This window comes from Aotus nancymaae, unplaced genomic scaffold (assembly GCF_030222135.1).
Source record: "Aotus nancymaae isolate 86718 unplaced genomic scaffold, 86718_ANA_hifiasm-v0.15.2.pri h1tg000030l, whole genome shotgun sequence".
Classification (NCBI taxonomy): Eukaryota; Metazoa; Chordata; class Mammalia; order Primates; family Aotidae; genus Aotus; species Aotus nancymaae.
The window spans coordinates 22105025-22127124 of NW_026988443.1; the positions used below are offsets into that span (position 1 = coordinate 22105025).

General features: G+C 52.0%; 1 protein-coding gene across 1 annotated transcript in view; it reads right to left on the bottom strand.

Moving 5' to 3' along the window:
- The window catches only part of ATP6V0D1 (ATPase H+ transporting V0 subunit d1), a 43492-nt gene that overhangs the window by 15624 nt on the left and 5768 nt on the right, over nt 1-22100 (bottom strand). Inside the window, exon 2 of the mRNA XM_012468216.3 lies at nt 603-774. Within this exon, the coding sequence (XP_012323639.1) occupies nt 603-774 (172 nt within the window). The remainder of the gene's footprint in view (nt 1-602; nt 775-22100) is intronic.

Here is a 22100-nt window from a genome sequence, read left to right on the forward strand (position 1 = left end):
CTGAGTTCCTAAGGGCTTGCATCAGAACTGAGAAAGACAGCTAGACATTCAGCCTGCCCCCCAACACTACTGTGACCCAATCTCCCTGAGACCCAGGGCCATGGTCAGAGCAGACAGACTGGGCCTATCCCAAGTCCTTGGCTTTTCAGAGCTCTGTTCATCCCCTGACTCTGGACCCTCGACATGGGGAGTGGAGCCTGGTGAGTGTTCCATTTGGGTGCTGTAGGGTGAGTGAGAAAAAGGGCTCCCACCTTCCCAGGTTTCCCTACCCCAATCTCTGTGACTGGGGGAAGGGGCTTCATCAGCACTACTGCGTGGGACACTCTTGCCTGCCCACCATACCTTCAGTCAATAGCAAACTTGCTGGTGACCCCACTTTATAGGTGGTGGCCTGGAGGTCCAGGGTTGTTGAATGACCACACATACAATCAGGGAAGACGCTGAAGGCAGGGCCCGTGACAGCTGGCCTAACAGAGCTATCATCAGCTCTGACAGATGACACAGGCACAAAGGCAGCTGACCTAAGCCACACTGGGGCCAGCTCCTGCAGGTGTAGCTGTCCTGCCCAGGTGAGAAGAGAAGGCACTACAAGGCACACTCACGTAATGAAGTCTAGGAAGCTGGCGAGTGGCTCGTAGGCGTGGTTCCTCATGTGGCGGAACTCCACCACCATCTTCTCTTTGAGCCGGTCATCGATAACTGACACCGTCAGAGGTGATGCCTCATTGGCCAGGAAGTTACCGTAGTCAGTGCTCTGCAGATGCAGTTTCAGGTCTGAAACCCAAGAGTAGGGGGTAAGGGCTAGCCTTGCTGGGCCTCCCCAAGGGTCCCAAGTATCCATCCCCACCCCAACTCTGAGCCCCAGGTCTCTCCTGCCACTATGTCCCACTACCACCCTAACCTCCATCTCCCTGTTGGCTCAGGGGCTACCACAGGGCAACTAAGGTCCTGGAGATGTGCCAGATCCTTGGGTCACAATCTAGCACATGGGGCCCCAGAGTCCAAGCATTAGAGGAATAGTTCCTCCCCAATATGACAAGAAGGCCTGGGAAACTCCAAGGTCCAATCCACAACCCACAGCCTTCTGTATGCTAAGCTGTAGGCTGGCCCTAACCTAGAGCAGAGTAAGTCATGAGCCCTGCGCTCCAGGGCCTTGGGGTCAGAGGGGCAAGCTAACACACTCCAAGGCAGACACAAGGCACATGAAATAAAGGAGATACCTGAAGCTGCGCGAGTAGAGTAGAGAGGGCACCAAAGATCAGACTGAGAAGATGAGAAGGCTACAAAAGCCTGGACTACAGCAAAGGGCAGGGACAAGAAAGGAAATACAATAGGATAGTGTGAGTAACAAGTGGCCTACAGGGTGAATGAGTGGCATGTTGGGGAGGTGAGCCTGGCAGGAAAGACTGGGTGTCCCTTCAGAGTTGCCAGAGGCAGGCAGGCCAACTGTGAGGGGCTCTCCTGAGCATTCAGAGACAGGGTGAAGGAAAAGGAAGGAGAGGCGGAGCAGAAGGGCCCAGGCGAAGCAGGCCAGGGGAGAGGCAGGGGGATCCTGATGAGAGCCCAACAACAGTATCACAGAGTGTTTCGTTTTTTGTGTTGTTGTTGTTGTTTTTATTGTTGCCTTTTTTTAGAGATGGGGCCTTGCTATGTTCCCAGGCTGAACTTGAACTCCTAGACTCAAGCAATCCTCTGACCTCAGCCTCCCAAATAGCCTGGACTACAGGCATGTATGTGCTAGCCAGAGTGATCTTTTTAAAACGCAAGGCAGACCATGTCACTCATTGGCCTTAAACTCTCTACTGCTCCTACTTCACTCAGAAAGAGACTCCCTTCCAGAGCCCCCATGTGGTCACCCCACCATCCCCGCTTTACCTCTCTGACTTAGGTCCTGCCATTCCCCCATGCTCACTATCCCCAGCCATGTCCCTACCTCAGGGCCCTTCCCTGTCCCCTGGCCTGAAAGTGGAGCTGTCTCCCTCCCTTCCTTCAGATCTCTCCTCACATGCCCCCTCTTCTGAGGCTTCTCCAGCAGCCCAGCACTGTCCCCTCACTTGTGTTATTCTTCTTTGCAGCACTATCCCACCTGATACAGGATACAGAAGCTCCCTGAGGACACTACCAAGGACAGTGGTTGAGAAAAGGCCCAGGCACATGGCGGAGACTGGTTTGGAAGACTACATGTCTCTCTGTCCCCCGGGGAGGCTGCCCAGGGCGTGAGAGGAGAAGGTGCACTTGTGGACCCCTCCACATGCTCTCCTGGCCAAGGCCTCCCCAGGTGTCTTTGAGGCCCAAGGGACCATGCCATCCTGGGTTGCTTAGACAGGACTGAGGGGACCCTGTGATGCCCCTCCTGCTGTACTCCAGGAGAAGACAACCCCAACCTGGAGTCAGGTGTGCTAAAGGAGAGATGGAAGACAGCATGTTGGAGGGGGGTGTGCACAGGTCTCTGGAAAGGACACCTTCCACCTGCATCTCTGGGGGCATGGGGGCAGGCCATACTCATGACCTCTGTGACTCTGGGGCACTCATGGAGTGAACTTCAACCTCCTGAGGCCTGCAGGATACACCTGCTGCCTTCACCATCACTCTGCAATTGACCACTACTTTTCTCCTATGGCCACCCAAAAGGGCACAGACGAGAGGACCAGGCAGGGCACACAGAAGCCACCAGCCCCTGTTCTGCTCTGTGGACCCCAGTGCCTTTTGCCTGGGAGATGTATACTCTCCTACATCCTTACCCCAGGCCATCTGCAATGAGCCCTTGCCCTGGGATCTATTCTCGCACATCCTCATCACATCTAATCAAGCCTCAGCTCCTCCTATAATAAGGCATGGGTAAGAAAAGGTGCTTTGCCCAGTAAACTTCCGTGGTTCCAGTATTTCATTATCTATTCTAGAAGTGGGTTTCATGTGCTAGATTTTAATATCCTTGAGCTTGGGCAACTGTGCATGTCTTTGTGTGTGTGTGTGTGTGTGTGTGTGTGTGTGTGTGTGAGGCGGAGTCATCCAGGCTGGAGTGCAGTGGTGCGATCTTGGCTCACTGCAACCTCTGCCTCTTGGGTGCAAGTGATTCTCCAGCCTCAGCCTCCTGAATAGCTGGGATTACAGGCACATGCCACCATGCCTGGGTAATTTTTGTATTTTTTTTTTTGTTTTTTTGTTTGTTGTTTGCTTGTTTGTGTTCTTTTGAGATGGAGTTTCACTCTTGTTACCCAGGCTGGAATGCAATGGTGCAATCTCAGCTCACCGCAATCTCCACCCCACCGGGTTCAAGTGATTCTCTTACCTCAGCCTCCTGAGTAGCTGGGATTACAGGCATGCACCACCATGCCCAACTAATTTTGTATTTTTAGTAGAGACAGGGTTTCTCCTTGTTGGTCAGGCTGGTCTTGAACTCCTGACCTCAAATGATCCGCCTGCCTCGGCCTCTCAAAGTGCTGGGATTATAGGTGTAAGCCACTGATATCCAATCTAATTTTTGTATTTTTAGTAGACATGGGGTTTCAGCACGTTGGTCAGGCTGGTCTTGAACTCCTGACCTCATGATCCGCCCACCTTGGCCTCCCAAAGTGCTGGGATTACAGGCATGAGCCACTGCACCCAGCCTGCAAGTCTTTTGAAAAGAAACATGGTTTATTTGCACAAAACTGACAGATTGTTAATGCTCCTGATGTGGTTTTCGTGGATGTGAAATGGTGAGATTATTAACTGGTTCCTCTTGCTGTGGTATTAAAATGAAGCCTTCTTCATTTATCAAGTCATGTTCATACTCTGATTTTATATACTTGGGGTTCTGGCCCAGGCCCAGCAAGTGCTGAAATCTCCACTAGGGGAAGCTGCAGAGTGGATGGCAGCTAGGGCCAGGACTGGAATACAGTGCTCTGAGTCTGACCCAGGCACTGGCGAGGCAGCTGCCAGACCAAACCTGTCTGCTTATTCACACGGCCACTGCAGCCAGCCAAGAGCCCTTCTCAGGCCAGGAGATTCCTTTCTTTTCAGCTATAGCCTGGGCCTAGACGCCAGGCCAGATGTACAGGGTGGGCTCCAGGGAAAAGCTCAGTCATTTGGGTGGCGGCACTCCTGCCAGTGGCTCTGCTATTCCCTGGGACTGGGAGTGTGGACCCCGGTCTGGCCTCCTGATCCCTCCCCTGCAAAGCAGCAGGAGTGGGCCCCACCCGGTCATCTGTGTACATACTGCTCTTCCAGGGCCTGGCACAGGCTGCTGGGAGGCTTCCCCAAATGAGCTGTCACCTCCCACTCAGGATCCTCATGAGCTCTCAAGCAGCGTGAAACTTCCTCTGCTCCAGCTTCCCACTTTGCTCCACATGGCTTCTCTCCTTAGCTCAGCAATTTCCCCACTACCAAGCACCTTTCCCCTCCCCAGGCCTTCGTGACTCTCAATCCACCACCTGGCATTGGTCGGGGGGAGTCCCCTCATCCCAACATGAAGAGGGAAACCCAGTTCCACTCTAACTAGAAACACATGGGCTGTATGGTGTACTCAGCCCCATGCCAGGAGCAACCTGTGTGCTCGACCTCTCAGCCATGCCCATTTCACAGCCTCAGGAACAGAAATCAGACAGAACATGAAACCTGTCCAGAGTCCTAAAGTTGGGGCATAGAGGGGCTGGGATGTGGAGCAGGCCTGGGGGATTCTGTCTGTCCCCAGATCTGGTCTCCTCCTCTCCTCCCCACTCTGCACCTCCTTTATCACTCTCTTCCCTAGCCCTTGGCCCAGGACAGGCTTTTCAGATATGGACTCAGCTGTCCAGGCAGATTTCAGTCCCAGATGAGCTGGCAGGTGGTAGCAGAGGGGTGGGACAGGCCAGAGTATGCCTTCTTCCCCTCCTCAGAGGCAGCCTGGACGCTCACTGACAGGCATGGACCATCAGCACTGTGACTGGACTGTCATCACTCAGGGACAAGTCCCTCTGGCATCCCTTGTGGCACCATCCATTCCTAGAGAAGCCAGGAATGTGTGCACGTGAATGGGGGGCAAAGCCAAGCAACAGACTCTCTTTTCTAGGCCCTCCACTCCTGGGCTCAGCATGGGCCTCCAAGCAAACACCCCTGTGCCTTGGCTGCTGCGTTCTGCTGACGCTGCATCTGGGGAAGCCACGGCTCCAAGCACTGCTGGAACGCAGGCAGCCGGGTGGTTTCTGCTGGCCTTTGTCAGATCAGAGCAAACCCGGGAGACGCTACTGAGAATCCTGCCCAAGGCCTGAGGAGTCTTCCTTACCAGGAAACTTATTTTTTAAAAGCCCCTAGGGATGATGTCAAATGGCCGTTCCAGACCACTTTCCCTGGCCAGACCCCACATCTCCCTGTGACCCAGGGAAGGGGGACAGCCAGCCAGCCAAGAAGGCGACTTAGAGGAGGAGGCCTGCTGAACCCTCAGCTCACTCATGAGAGGACCACACAGGGCTTCTAAACCAGCTCTGGCCGTGTTGGAGAAACCTGGCTCCCAGACCCAGTGGCTGGCAGCCCCAGGCCCTAAGACAGTCCCGGTCAGGGCTAGGACAAGGCTGGTTGGGATGCTCCCTCCTCCCCAGCTTCCTGCTCTCTCTGAGGGATGCGGAGGAGGGGATGTGACTGGGAGGGGACGTGACTGGGAGCAGGATCTAAGCACAGGAGGAGAGGCCTGGAACTTGTTGAGAGCTTCGTGGGAGACCTGGCCACCCAGCCCTGGCCCGGCCCCTGAGGGCAGCCAAGGACGGCAGGGGCTCTGGGAAGCCAGGGGCTAGTTCTGCTCTGGGCCTTGGGCTCAGCAGCCTGACAGCCTCGGTGATCGGTGATGGCCACTGAGAGGCCCAGACATGCCTGGCCGAGGCATGAGCAAGCAGTGTTCTGGCTAGCACAGACTCGGGGGACCACTCTGGTCTACCCACAAGCCCAGCTGTCTACCCCAAATCCTCCCATCCGTGGCCCAATACCAGGAATGTCTGGCCAGTTTGGGATCTCTCACAGTAAAAGACTTCCTCAGAGGCTGATTTCTCATGTTCAAGAAGATGCTGCTGCTCTCAGGAAGTTCCCTCTGCTGTCTGACCTAAACTCCAACTCAAGCACCAGACCAACTTGGTCTCCCAGTGTCTCCAGCCTTCCCCCAGGCCTAGGCTTGCTCCTCAGCCTGCACCCGGGACCTTCCCATACCTCCTCTGCTTTGCATGTTCTTGTCCCCATGTTCTGATGACTCCCCGCCAACTCCATCTCCTGGCACTACCCAGGCCTCCTGCCCCACATCTTGGCTTCTTACTCCCAAGTCCACTCTCCACACTATCACGAGAATGAAGTCCTCCAACTCTAATGTGTCACTCTCACCTTCACCCAGAAGTCACTGTGGCCCTGGAGCTGAAGCTCTGCCTCTTCCCCACAGCCTGTGAGGCCCCGTGCCCTCAGCCCTAGCATTACCTCAGCCCTTCACTGGTCTAACAGTGCTGCTTGCTGGCCAGCGCGACCTTCCTGTGATCTTTGCTCCAGCAAGTACTCCAGGGAAGTCCACAGGCTGCCGGAGAGAGAAGCCCTTGAAGTGCAGGAAATAGAGCTGCTTTCTCAGGCCCATCGAGAGGCTGGGTTGGGAAGACACACCTCCAGCCTGGAAAGTGAGAGTCCCTGCCCTCCTGCCTCCACAGGGCGGCCCTGTCCACCCTGAGGTTGCCTGTGTCAAGGATCATTTCCCTGGCTCCAGCAGGGACAGCTGAGATCTTTCAAGAGGCCTGGGAAGGCTGCAGCCCAATACCCACCTGATCATCAGGCTGCACCAGACTCAGGCTGGCCAAATAGTGGGCCCCAGCTAGCACCCCTATCACCCTAGTCCCTGATTAGTAGGAGGGCATGGGACACCCAGCCTGCCCAGTGCTTTCTGCTCTCTGGGACAAAGTATGGGCTTGGCAGCCAGCCTCAGACAGGCCTTGAGAGGTGGCAGCTGGGCAGCCCTGCCCCTGCCCGCTTCCTGAATCTTTTCCCAGATCCTGCCAACCCAGAAGGGGATCTTTCAGCCCCTCCAGGGCTCCCAAGTTCAGATGGCACATGGCCTTTCCAGCCCCCAGGCATCTGCAGCTCCTCCCCAAGGGCCACAGGGAGGCAGAAAGGAGGGTCCTGGCCTATGCCAGGGGGTTGGTCCCACATGCCCCAGGGCCCAGCAGGCATGGAGGCAGCCCCTGGCCAGGACACTAGGCGGGGCAGCCCCACTCTAGGCTCCCCCGTGGCCTCATGGTCGGCCCACGAAGGGGTCTTGCTGGCCAGCTGGCTACAGTAGAGTGTGAGAGGACAGTGTGTTCCCAGACTTTATTTCTGCTTTTCCAGAGGTCACTCAGTGAGGCTCTCCAGGGGAGCTCAGGGGTTTTCAGGAATTGAGGCCCACTGAATGAAACCAGATGTGAGAACACGCTCCCTAGAGTCTGGTGTGCCCACACTGCCATTCTCTGCAAGAGTGGCAGAGCCTTGGAGCCTGTTCTACCACTCCCCTGGGTCTGGCTGAGAAGTTTGCTTCAAAGAGACTAGACCTGGGCTCTACCTCCAATGCTACAACTTCTAGTGGCTCAAGGTAGGAAAACTCAGACAAATGGACCCATGTGGACAGATGGCCAGGCTGGTGGCCCAACAGAGTGAGAGCTGCCCTGCCCCGCTTGGTGAATGTGCTGCGCCTGACCTCCTCCCTAGGCTCAGGGGTGGGAGGAGACCTTTTTTTTCATATCAGCTCCAAAGCAGATGTGTGCACTGGCTGGCTGGATTTGCGGGGTCAGAGCATCACATTTGGAACTTTCAGTGTGGGAGCCACAGCATGGAAACCATTAACCCTGGGTTTACCTGGGGCCTGAAGCACAGTCTGAGCATCCTCTTCAGCCCCCAGGTCTCTGCCAGGGCCCTTCACAGGCTCCCTGCAAACCTCACATAACACGAATTGACTGAGTAATCCAAGTTCCAACTCTTCCTATCAAATGCCAGCTTTCACCCCTCCCCCATGCCACCAGCCATTCCCCATCCAAAGCCTTGGCACCACCACCCTCAATTGGGGTATCCATGGCACCTTTCCCTGGCCAGTGCGGGCCCACCCATCACCCATCAACTGATCCATGCCACAGCCACAGCCCCCTCTGCAGATCCATTTTGCTAGATCGCTGGCTTCAAGACATCATTCCTTAGGCAGCTGAGTGGGACAGGGGGGAAAGAATCTGGGCTTCAGAGCCACAAGGACCTGGGTTCAAATCCTGTCTACAAGTTAGCCCTAAACCACTTGTGGAATATCTCTATAACCAGGCCCCTGGCCAGTCACTGGGTAACAGGTTTTACAGTGCCAGCCCCCCAGGGCACTGCATGGACACTGAGAAAAGACACTGGTTTACAGAGAGCTGAGCACAGCATACCACAGTCCATTTCTCCTGGCAGACCCCGTCAGCCCAGCAGCGTGTAGCCTTGACTCCAGGCTGTTGCTCAGGCTGTCCTACTAAGTCCTGCACAGAATGTACCTGCACACAATGTTCCTCCTCTCCACGGTCTGTCCCAACCCTTTCCCAGGCCTCTAGCATGTCCTCTTCCCTGTCATAAAGCCTGCAGGGAACCTTGTGCAGCACGAGCATGCTAACACTCTGCCATCTCCTGGGGAAAGAGAAACAGGGCTGGCTCAAGATCTGGGGCTTCTGTCCCCAAGCCTACATCTCACCTATCAGCAAGATCATGAGAGCTCTGGATAGCCCCAGCAACCTGGATAGACAGAGGCAAGGACCCAACTCTGCACCACCCACCACACCCTGAGCTGCCCTGAGGGTCTCGGGAGCAGACAGGAGGTAGTGTAGCCAAGGGCAGCTCTTGCTTCATGGGAAATCTCTGGGCTGGCAGGACAGCAGTCTTGGGAAGAACCTGGAATCTCCTGCTGGGCACAGTCACATGCAAGTTACTAGGTTTCAGGTAGCTGAGGCAGAGCTCCTGCAGGGAAAGGACAGTAAGTTCTCCTTCCTCAGTCCCTGGACCCACATTTTGTTTTATGCTAGAGGTTTTTCAGTGAGGTGAGACACTCAAGTAGGGGAACGGGGTTGATCTGCAGAGATGGTCCAACTGACACTAGGGGCCAGTTGCACCACCCACCAGCAAGATCAGATACAGGGATCAGATGGGAAAGTCACCTCCCAAGTCCAGGAAGCAACAGGATGTCTGCCCTGGGTTCATCACCCCACTCCCTGCTCTGGGACAGGTGGCAGGTGGTGGCAGAGACACACTTAATTACTCTCATACTCTCAGGAACACCTTGTCCCTGTGGCTGGGAGAATGAAAGCATTTCTCACATCCTAGGAGGAAGTCAACTCGTTTGACAGTCAGGGGGGTGCCAGGCAGGCGACAGTCTTGTGTGCCAAAGGGAGGGGCAGAACTGGTTACTGCTGCACCTAGGGCAAGTTCCAAGAAGCTCTCCTCTGACTGAATGGAGATCGGCCTGGACAGCCCCTCACCAGGCTGTTCCCACCCAGGCCCCAAAGCTCCATGGGACTGGCACGTCCCAGGAGACACAGGGCTTGCAGGGCAGCTTCCCTATGTTCCCTGGCCACAGTCCAGCCTGAGAATCAGACAACCCAGCCTCACCCTAAGAGGCAGGGGCCACACCCTCCCTTGTTGCTGCTCTGCACTTTGACCTGAAGCAAGCTCTTTCTTCTCCAGGTTTGCCACCACAGTTATAGAATCTGGAGGCTAGAGTGGATCTGGAGCTGTGAAGAAGAGCTTCTTTTCATTTTCCCAAAGATATGAGTTTGCCTGGGCATGAATAAGAGGTAAAGTGGTCTGGCCTGGCTAGGTGCCAGGTAGCCCAAGGAAAGCCAGTTATGACAATGAGCTATGCTCAAAAGCTGGCCCAAGGTTGGGTACGGTGGCTCACACCTATAATCCCAGCACTTTGGGAGGCCAAGGTGAGGGAATCACTTGAGCTCAGGGAGTTTGAGACCAGCCTGGGCAACACAGCGAGACTGTCTCCACACAAAAAAATAAAACAAAATGTGCCCACCGTGCAAGTGTGTGCCTGTAGTCTTAGCTACCTGGGAGGCTAAGGTGGGAGGATGGCTTGAGTTCGGGAGGTTGAGGCTGCAGTGAGCAGAGATCATGCCACTGCACTCCAGCTTGGGTGACAGAGACTCTGTCTCAAAAAAAAAAAAAAAAAAAAAAAAGCTGGCCCATGCCCATATCTAGCTTCTAGGTCTGCTGGCCTGCACCACTGGAGCAACCTGTCAGCTCTTGATGCTGGGCTCCTGTTCTACATGCATAGCTGTCTTGAGAAAGGGCACGAAGGAAAATTGGGCCTCACTCGGGTAGAGGTGAAAGGGATTTCTAGGGTTCCTTAGAGGTGGCTGTTCTTAGTGAGAATAAGCAGGTCAGGCTGGATTCTGGCTAGAGCAATCTTTGCCAGTTCCATGGTGCCTATAGCCAGCACAAAGGAGAGAAGTAGGAAATATTCATTTTGCTTTGACCTAGGCCCTGTGTTTGGGCTCATGGGATCAAACCTCATCTGGAGCTGTGAGCTCATGCAGTGTCAGCATAAAGTCCCATTCCCTGTGGCTCATGGAAACTGGACAGAGGCTGGGTGTGGTGGCTCATGCCTGTAATCCCAGCACTGTGAGAGGCTGAGGTGGGAAGATTGCTTGAACCCAGAAGTTCAAGACCAGCCTGGGGAACAAAGAGATTCTGTCTCTACAAAAAATACAAAAATTAGCCAGGTGTAGTGGCACATGCCTGTGGTCCCAACTACCCAGAAGGCTAAGGCAAGAGGATCAAATGTGAGCCCAGCAGGTAAAGACTGCAATGTTCATGCCACTGCCCTCCAGCCTAGGTGACAAAATGAGACCCTTTCAAGAAAGAAACAGAGGAAAAAAAAAAAGAAGGATGAAGGAAGGAAAAGTGGGAGGGAGGGAGTGAGGCTGGTCCTATACAGCACCCCCAGGACCCCACCCACCCTGCCTTCCAGCCCTCCCCTCAGTGCCCCTGCTTAAGGGCCCAGTGGGACAGGTGCAGGGGTAGCAGTAACATGCCAGCCAGAGTGAGCCAGTGCTGTGGACCTGGGCTGGCCCCTGGGAGGGACGTGGCCACCTGCTTGACCACACAACGGAAGCTAGGTACAAATGACGGAAGCCACTGGGGGAAGTGGGAGGCATGGAGCCTGGGCGGATACTGAAGGGTAACATTCCAGGACCCTGTGCTCCCCCAGGCCTTGTGATATAATATCCAGTTTGAAGCTTAAAGGGTTGGGGGTGGGAGGAAACAGGCAGAGCTGCAACCTATGACCTGGAAGCCTCAGGGCCCTGTGTGCTGCGTCATGGGTTGCAGTTCATCTGTATTCATCAGCTCCCAACCCTTCAAGTTCCAAGCTAGACTGCATGTGGCAAGGCCTGAGGGAAAAGACAAGGGCCCCAGAAGCAGGGTTCCTTTCCCCTTCCTGAGTTGGGGGCCAGTTCACAGAGCTGTACTCCAGGCATCCTGGAGTGAACAAATGAAAGAATAGATAAACAGAAAAAAATTCCAAGAACGCAGAGTGATTGGATATGAAATGCCAAGACAGGTGTCAGGAGACCATAATTAAGCCCTTGGGCCTCACCTTGGACCCAGCTTCCCAGATGAAGTAAGAGAGCTGGATAAGGGTACCTCCAGGAGCCTGTCCAGCTATGACACTGGGGACCACTGAGGGCCACTCAGGGGCTCAGGATGAGACCAGTGGCCTGGATACCCATGGAACAGCCTTGGAAGAACTGATGGCAGGTGTAGGGGAGACCTGGGGCTGTGTAGCCTCTGAATGGCCACCAGTACAGGGACAGGTGCAGGCAGTAAAGGCTGAGTTGCAGATGACTCCTCAGCGGGGAAAGCCCCATCCACCAGCCAAGCATGAAAGCCTCTGTTGAGGTCAAGGCCTGAAAACCACTGCCTGAGCATCCAAGCGGGGAGCAAGGTCTGGGCAAGTACCCAGGGCCAGGCCAGAGCCAGCCAGGAAAGCAATGTCCAGCACCAGTCAGGGCTGCTCCTCCACACACTCCTTTCCCCTGCCGCCAATCTGCCTGGCGGTCCTCAGGACCACCCACATTCACACAGGGGCAGCCCCAGCCCGGCCCCCTGTGCCTACCCCTTGGTCCTTCAGAAGAGTTGCTAGGTATGGACACACAGAGCAGGCGCCCAGGCCACACAGCAGCAGCCTAGCCTACTAAGGCACCCTTTGGGGCCTTGATTTTCCTGCCTCTGAAGAGAAGGAAGGCCAACATTCCAGTGCAGAATAGATTTTTTAAAACATCAGCCAGGGAGTAGGTGTTGGAAGAGGCAGAGGCCAGGGAGGCCAATGGAGAGTTCCCCAAATTGGGGTACAAAGTAGAAGAGAGTTGTCAATCACCTAATGATAACCCATCGCCAGCCTCACTATGTGGACCCACAGTGCTTACATGGTGTTCAGGTGCCTGGTTTGGCCGTCTCCCAGTCACCCTGCATACGTGTACCTATACCATGCCACCTACAGCCTACATGCCCCTCAGACTGAGTGCCAAATGAGGTTGAGAGGAGAGGAAAATTCATCCTCTGTCCTGAAGACAAATTTTCCCTCTCCTGGAGGTGCCAGCATGGCAAGACAAGAGTGGTGACCACCTAGGGAAGTGCATGGTTCTCGGAGGCTGAGAAGTGTAGCTCTGACCCCTGGGCTGCCTCAAGCTCCTACTTGGAGCTCCCAAGACCCCGAGGTTCATAGCACACTGTGCTGTACCTGCAGCTCCAACTCTGAGCTACTGACATGACCCAGGTGAGGGCAGATGAGGATGGCATGGTGGGCAAGGCTGAAGCAGCCTGCCCCAGGCACCAAGGCAGAGAGCATCTGGAAACTTCCCCTGGCCTTCTCCTTCCTGACCCAGGAAGATAGGGCACAGGGAGGTCAGGGTGGGAAGAGATACACAGACAGGAGACACTAAGCTACAAGCCCTACCTAATCTGAGAAGGCCAACTGGGGCTTAAGTGAGGGAAGCAGGGCCCAGGGCAGAGTCCCAAGGGACAGTGCTGGTGGCAGGTGCCCCATGAAGAAGCAGAGGAGAGGCAGCTTGGCAGACTCAAGGGTCCAGTCATACCTCCCTCCCCAGGTTCCTTGTCAGTAGAGTGATTCTGGTGCACCCCCTTGTGGTGAAAGGGAGGATGGAATTATCCACAGCAAGGGGCCACTCCAGTTCCCCCTCAATACATCCCTCAATTTAAACACTGCCTCAGACTCCCGGTCTGCATCTCCCAGCCATCAACCTCTGAGGAAGTGGGACTACAGGTACCCACAGAGCCATGAAGGAATGCGTCATAAAGAACAGGAGCTGGCCGGGCGCAGTGGCTCATGCCTGTAATCCCAGCACTTTGGGAAGCCAAGGCTGGAGGATGACTTGAGCCCAGTTTTGAGATCAGCCTGGTCAACACAATGAGACCTTGTCTCTGCCAAAAATAAACAAAATCAGCTGGGTATGGTGGTGTGTGAATTGCTTGAGCCTAAGTGGTCAAGGCTACAGTGAGCCGTGATGGAGCCACTGCACTCCAGCCTAGGCAACAGAGTGAGACTGTCTCAAAAAAAAAAAAAGAACAGGCCATGCATGATAGTAGATGGATATAAGCCTGGAAAGCCAAAGTGGAGACCACATGGACCTGCGTTGGTCATGAGAAACTGCTCTGTCTTGCATGAGTGAAGACAGAGTCTTCGGAGGGACATGGCTGGCTGAAGAGGACATGGAGGCAAGTGTGGGCATCCTCAGCCCTCTACACTCTTGCTCTCTCAGCCAGCCCCTCCCGTCTCCAATTCCCTTTACCCAAGTCTCAACTCCTTTTGTCTCTACTGCCTAGTATGTGTCTAATAAAAACAAGTGCTTAATAACTCAGAAACAGGAAAATCTACGGCATGGTGCATCCCTGGGGTTGGGGGCGGGGACTCAGCTTTTCCTCCCCCACACACCCAAAGCCTAGTACACAGTCAATGCCAATAAAGAGCTGTCACTAATCCAATCAGGCAAATATCTTTTTTTGTTTGTTTGTTTTTTGAGACAGAGTCTCACTCTATCACCCAGGCTAGGGTGCAATGGCAGGATCTCGGCTCACTGCAACCTCCGCCTCCTGGGTTTAACCAATTCTCCTGCCTCAGCCTCCTGAGTCGCTGGGATTACAGGCACCCACCACCATACCTGGCTAATTTTTGTATTTTTAGTAGAGACGGGGTTTCGCCATGTTGGTCAGGCTGGTCTTGAACTCCTGACCTTGTGATCTGCCCACCTTGGCCTCCCAAGGTGCTGGGATTACAGGCGTCAGTCACCGTGTCCGGCCAAGCAAATATCTATTGAGCATCCACTCTGGCTAGGACTGTGCTGTTGAATCCTTACAACCTATGAGTAAGTGATTTCTGTTTCATTTTACACGTGGGCAAACATACGCTCTGTATCACACAGCTGGCCAGAAAGGGAGCCTTGGTCTGTCTGATGCCTGGCTCCACACAGAACTCAAGAAAGGTCTTGAGCAGGCACAGATGACTTAGAGACGGTCATATCATGTCTTTCTACCTGTTCATTCTGGATGCAGATCCTCCTAACAAGTTGCAGTGTGTCTGATCACTGAGCCCAAAGCACAAGAGCAACTACAGGTTAGGAAAGGGACTCTGGTGCTACAGTAGGCATCCTGACCACAGCAGGAAGAGTGAATGGGTGGCCTGACTGAGGGCCAGGGTCAAAACTATTGGAGGTAGACCTGGGCCCTCAGGGACAGTAGTTCTGTTCCATCTCATTCCAAGTCTAACAGCCGTTAATGTGGGAGAGACTCTGCTATGTTCAGTGTGTGCCACTTAAGAAAGCAGGGAGCCTGGGCAACATAGTGAGACCCTGTCTCCACAAAAAAAATAAAAATAAAAAATTAGCCAGGCATGGTGACACATGCCTGTACTCCCAGCTACTTGGGAAAGCTGAGGTAGAAGGATCACTTAAGTCCGGGAGGTCAAGGCTGCAGTAAGTCATGATCGTAACACTGCAATCCAACCTGGGCGACAGAGTAAGACCCTGTCTGAAGAAAAGGAGCTGGCTGTGGTAGTTCATGCCTGTAATCCCAGTACTTTGGGAGGCCAAGGCAGGAGGATCACTTGAGCCAGGAGCTCAAGACCAGCCTGAGAAACATGGCAAACCCCTTCTCTACAAAAGATACAAAAACTACCTGGGTGTGGTGGTGCGTGCCTGTAGCCCTAGATACTTGGCAGGGCTGAAGTGGGAGGATTGCTTGAGCCTGGGAGGTCAAGGCTGCTGTGAACTGTGTTTGGGCCACTGCACTCCAGCCTGGGCAACAGAGAGAGACCTGGTCTCAAAAAGAAAAAGAAGGAAGGAAAAGAAAGAACAGAAAGGAAGCAAGTAAGCAGGGAAGTGAGACTAATATATTCCGCAAGTGCTTTATGCTAAATGTTTTGGTTTTTTGTTTTTTTTTTGAGATGGAGCCCTGCTCTGTTGCTCAGGCTGGAGTGCAATGGTACAATCTTGGCTCACCGCAACCTCCACCTACCAGGTTCAAGCGATTCTCCTACCTCAGCCTCCTAAGTAGCTGGGATTACAGGCATACTTCACCACACCCAGCTAATTCTGTATTTTTAGTAGAGACTGGGTTTCTCCATGTTGGTCAGGCTGGTCTCAAACTCCTGGCCTCAAGTGATCCACCTGCCTTGTCCTCCCAAAGTGCTAGGATAACAGGCATGAACCACCTGCGTCCAGCCTAATTTTTACATTTTTAGTAGAGATGGGGTTTCACCATCTTGGCCAGGCTGGTCTTGAACTCCTGACCTCGTAATCCACCCGCCTCAGCCTCCCAAAGTGTTGTGATTACAGGCGTGAGTCACCGCGCCCAGCCGCTAAATGTTGAAAATAAGGTGTTAAAGCATTTCCCTCTCTACCATCAAGAAACCCTAGTCACCCAAAAAGCCTTATTCACCAAGGGTCCTGGATAGCTGACATCTTCCTATGCTGAGGCTACTTTAAAAGGCCTAGCAGGGGTTCAAGCACTGGCTCCACCTCAGAAACCAGGCCCAAGAAATCACTGAGTAAATCCAAGAAAAAGTGTACGTTATCACCCACCAGAACAAGTTCTGACAAGACAGCCTGTGGCAGGGATTTGGAAACAGCAGTTATTGGCTCCTGTGAGGACTCTTACTGACTTGACCATAAATAGCTTCCCAGATAAAACTGGGCTAAAGTATATACCAGTGCAAGATACAAACACAAAGGGAATATAGGAGTGGCGGTGGGGAGGAAGAGACAAAGGACAGACAGAAAAATGACCTGCCCAGAGGGGCTGTACCTGGGGAGGGGCCCTGTGGCTCTGGCCAGGTGACATGAGAAGAGTCCGGCTCTGGCTTGGGACCTTAAGCACCCCCACTGGACTTGGAAATCTTCAGGTATTAAGAGAAGTGGCTTCATGGGGGTTCCCTAAGACTCAGACCAGCCCTACAATGCTGCAAACAAAAACCTGGACCACAAACCTCCCAGGCTCTTCAGCACAGGCCTCAGCTTCGATGGCTGCTGAGTATGGGTATTCTTCTCTTTGCTTACCTGTATGTTCTAATTTTCCTTATTTTAAATATCTTTATTGACTGTTTCAAATTATAAAGTGTGTTCACTCCAAAACATTTAAACAATAGAAGAGAACATAAATAGTAAATACTGAAATGTTCCCCCTCCCAGCCTCTATAAATCCCTCTCCCCAGAGGTTGTCACTCAGGACAACTTGGTGCCTATGCTTCCAAAAACATGTGTATGTCCATCTGGTATTGTACCAAGATGGGATTATATGTAACGCTTTGAGCCTAACAATAGATTTCTACATCAGCCCTTATGGAATTTCATGCTTTTGAGCACTCTCTTGTAGTATTCCACTGTAAGAATAGACCATGGTTTATTTAACCAGACCATAACCAAATCAGTGGATATTCCATTGGTTCTAACAGTTTGCTGTTACCAACAAGGCTGGTGTGAACACCTCTGTACATGCTATCCCGTGCTAATCTATTGGGATACAATCTTATTAAGTTGGGTTGCAGGGTCACATGGTATATATATGCAGTGTTTTGACAAAGGGCTGACAATGTATACCCCTTGAGAGTCTACACCAAGTCATCCGTCTACCAACTTTTCAAAATTAAAAAATTATATTTAGTCAAAAAGAAAATAAGAAAACAAAAAACCACCATGCCCCAGTGTCATGCAGGAAGAGACACGGCAGGAATCTGGAGGGAGAGCCCGGCTGTCCCTCTCTTTGCTCTGCTTGCCAAACTGGGCTCCATGCCAGGTGTCCTCATTAGGCCACACTTGTGTCCATTTGGCCCACAGTTAAGGCTGCTCTCTAGCCTCCTGGCAGGACTTGTGGGCAGGGCTAGGCTTCCAAGGAAGCTTGCCCTGGCTATGAGCCAACAGATGGCCTGGCGCGGACCTAACTGCCATCAGCCAGTGTACTGATGACTTCCAGGTTGGTACCTTTAGTGCTACTTCCCCACACCTGCCTGCCAGACTCCCTCAGACATCTGAGATAGAATACCTCCCCTCCCACCCACCTCCAATCTGCACCCCTAACCTTCCTACCTCTCCTCTGGTGGTCCCCATCTCAAAAAGAGCTCCAGCATCCACCTAGTCATTTATTAAGCCAGCAGCCTGATTTTTAACCCCCTTCACCCCATATCTAATAAAAACTGGCCCAATCTTGTGGGTTTCATCTCCCAAGATGATCTCTGACCCAGTCCTTCATGCCCACTCATTCCACTTAGTCCATGTTCTCCTACCGGGAGAGCTGCAAAAGTGGCTAGCAAGTGTTCCACTTCCGGCCTGCTCCCCCAAATCCATCCTCTAGAGCCTCAGAGCAAGTTTCTTTTTTGTGTATAATTGACATGCAATAATTGTACATATTTATGGGACATATTTTGACACATATATACACTGTGTAATGATCAATTCAGGGTAATTAGTATATCCATCAACTCAAACATTTATTACTTCTTTGTTTTTGAGACAGAGTCTGGCTTTGTTGCCCAGACTGGAGTACAGTGGGGTAATCCTGGCTCACTGCAACCTCTGCCTCCTGGGTTCAAGCGATTCTCCTGCCTCACCCTCCCAAGTAGCTAGGGATTACAGGCACACACCACCACGCCAGGCTAATTTTTGTATTTATAGTAGATACGGGGGTTTCACCATGTTGCCCACGCTGGTCTCGAACTCTTGACCTCAAGCGAACCACCTGCCTCAGCCTCCCAAAGTGTGGGATCACAGGCATGAGCCATCAGACCCAGCCTATTATTTCTTTGGGTTGATAACATTCAAAACCTTCTCTCACAGCAGTTTGAAAATATATAATAAATTATTGTTAAATATAGTCACCCTATGGTATAGAACAATAGAATGTATTTCTCCTATCTAGCTGTAATTCTGTATAGATTAATCATCCTCTTCCTCATAGCAAGTTCTTCTTTTTTAGACAGGGTCTCACTCTGTCACCCAGGCTGGATTGTAGTGGTGTGATCATGGCTCATTGCCGCCTCAACCTCCCAGCCTCAAGCAACCTTTCCACCTCAGCCTCCCATATTATTATTTTTTTAGAGATCGAAGCTGGCCTCAAACTCCTGGGCTCAAGTGATCCTCCCACCTCAGCCTCCTAAGCGGCTGGGATTACAAGCGTTAGCCACCATCAGGCCCAGAGTGAGTTTCTAACAGTATCATACCACCAACCCTACCTCCTCCACAATCCCCACTTCTTCACCCACTAAGGGGTTAGGTTCCCATGCTGGCTCATGGCAGCAAGATGCCAAACCTCCCCCTGCCTGGCTAGCCCTAGCCTCCATTCCTGCTCTGGGGCCTCATCCTCAAAGGTGGCAGCAGCAGCAAGCTGCCAGTCCGGGCAATGAGCGCAGCAGGCTGCCAGTCACCACCACCGACTGATGCCAGCTCATCCACCACAGAGCATTGGGGTCTCCTTGTGCAGCAATGCCACTGTCCAGGGCGGTAGGGTCAACATGAGGGAAAAACTTCAGGCTTGTGTGGGGCCCAGGCTCTCACAACTCAACATGCTTGTTCCCTTCCTTCCGCAGAGTAAACTCTCCTTCTGTTATTGCCTTCTGCACACCTTTCTTCCAATGCCCTTCCCCAGCCCCCAGCTCCTCTCTCTTGCTCGTAGTCACTAGATTGTCAGTACCATGTCATCTCTTCCTTTGGATCACATCTGACTCAACTAAACTTATCTTGCCATCCAAGTTGTGGTCATCTAATTTCACCAATTCAACAGAGTTTCCTTTGATAAACAAAATGAAACACAAAATATATATACATTTTTTAAAGTTGGAGTTTCACTCTTGTTGCCCAGGCTAGAGTGCAATGGCACAATCTTGGCTCACCGCAACCTCCACCTCCCGGGTTCAAGTGATTCTCCTGCCTCAGCCTCCCGATAGCTGGGATTACAGGTGTGCTACCACGCCAGGGTAATTTTGTATTTTTAGTAGGGACAGGGTTTCTCCATGTTGGTCAGGCTGGTCTCGAACTCCCCACCTCAGGTGATCTGCCCACCTCGGCCTCCCAAAGTGCTGGGATTACACGCGTGAGCCACTGGGCCTGGCTGAAAATCTCTTTTTAATTTTTTTTTTTAACCATAACTCTAATCCTTCCTGAGCCATATGTCCTTCTAAGACACCCACAGCCTTTCAGGAACCAACCTAATCTATTCAGACCTCACTGCTGCAAACCCTCAACACACTATTCTCCTTTCACCTCACAAGGCTGCTCTCATACATGAGGCAGTTTCGTGTTTCTGAGACTGCCAATGCCATTCCTTCTCCCTATGCTCTTCCCACCTCTTGGCCTGGCTAATTTTAGGGGGCAATAGCTTTATTGAGATATAATTCATTTGCCATACAATCTGCCCAGTTAAAGTGTACAATTCATGGTTTTTAGTATATTCACAGAGTTGTGCAACCATCCCCACAATCAGTTTTAGGACATTTTCATCACCCCAAAAAGAAAGCCCATACCCATCAACCATCACCCACCACATAATGCATCCCCTCCCCAAAGTGCCTGCACCTGCTGTGCACTCAATGCTGTTTGATGGTCACCTAGTCTGTCTGTTAGGCACACTTGCACCAAGCAAGGCTGGTGTGATATATTTATATTAGCTACTCAAGGCCCACCATGGCACCTGTCTCCTAGGAGTGATAGCACTGAATGACCACAGTGGAGAAGCTGGCCTCTCCAACCGTTCACTTGGTGCCAGGTCCTGTGCTTCCACTTCACAAACATCTCAGAGACCCTAATATTATTCTCATTTTACAGCTGAGGATAAATGACTTGCCCAAGGTCACAAAGCCAGTTAAGTGGCTGAGGTAGGATCACTTCATCAGTAAGGGCTTCTCTAACTGTCTAGACAGAGTCTCTGCCTAGTCACTGCTGTCACCTTCTAGCCTCACCTTATTCTGTTCTCATTAAGGTCTCCTTGATCTCTGAATGGCAAAACTAAATGGAAGGCTGACTTTATTCCAGTCTCTTGGTCACATTTGGCACTCTATACCCCATTCATTTTCAGGCTCTCCTTTGGAGCTACCCACATTTCAGGGAATGCCTTTGGCAGGACCATCATCCTCCCCCAAGTCCTCTGATCAACTGAAGCACTTCTTGGGGGAGGATCTCCTCTTCAGCCTCTACTCTTCTGATTCTATGCTATCTCTTGGGGACCTTGACCACACCTCTACCTCAATTCCCCAAGCTCAGAATTGTCACACCTGAGCACCAAAAATAGCCTTTGCATCTCCACTCAGATGGCTCACAGATCCCTCAATTTCATCTTCTCACTCCTTCAACCTGTTCCTTCTCCTATATGCCACCATCATTTCATTTTGCCACCTACACAGTTGCCTAAGCCAGAGATGAGGACATTGGCCTTAACTTAGTCTTCCCCCAGCCTTCTTACCCAACCCTCAAGTCCTATCAATTCCCCTTCCTAAAATTTTCCTACAACACTCCCAGCCAATGCTTGAGGTCAGACTGCCATCACCCCCAGCCAGGATTACTATAAGAACCTGCAAACTGTTCTTCCCACCTTCAGGGTGGCCTCCACCTTCAAACTGCAGGTATCCTTTAAAGTACAAGTCTAATAGTTTTACTATCCTATCCCCTGCATTCAGGACAGAGTCCTTTCTATGGCTTTTACAATCCTTCAAGAGCTAATCTCTCCTTAACTTTCCAGCCATACTCTTAACCACCCCACAATCAGTCTGTGTTAAATGACTTGCCACACCATCAACATTTGCATCTGCAGTTTCACGTGACATTGTGACTGGCGATTGGCCAAGCCCAGCCTGGAGTCTCTCTTCTTCCTGCATGAGATTGTCTCTTGTGAAATAATGTTGAAAGGCACAAAGAGACGTAATGAACAGAAGACAAATGAATCAGGGTAGAGATGGATAAAAGTGTTATGGACAACAGTCAGCACATCACACATGGGCTCTTCAACCATGGCTCCCAAGGATCTAACTCTCTGACTGAGAAGAACAATCTTCAGGACCACTAGCTTACACGGAAGTTGAGAAGGTCACAGGACTCCTCTTGAGTATTAATTATATTTCTTTACAACAGGAGGGAGATGTCCTGACTGGCCCAAGTATCAGGTAGAGCTCCCATTCCAAATTAGGAAACTGGCATTCTGGTACTTATCAGCTGAAGTGCTGCTACATAATCCAGCAAGCCATTTGCTTTTCTGTATTTTCCAAGTTTCTGAGCAAGAGGAGAGCTAAACTATCCATGGAAAAAAACAAGAATGATGTCCAATACAGTATCAATGAGAACCCTGTATGACTCAGATTATGGTCTCTTAATATCATTTTTTAATAAGAAGAACCAAGTCTCCTATGAGAAACGAAGACTCTAGGTCTGGGTCAAGAAATGTTCAAGGTAAGATTAGAACATATGGGCATCCTAGGCTGGGCGCAGTGGCTCACACCTATAATCTCAGCACTTTTGGAAGCTGAGGTGGGTGGATCACCTGAGGTCAGGAGTTCAAGACCAGCCTGGCTAACATGGTGAATCCCCATCTCTACTAAAAATACAAAAATTAGCCTGGCATGGCAGCACAGGCCTGTA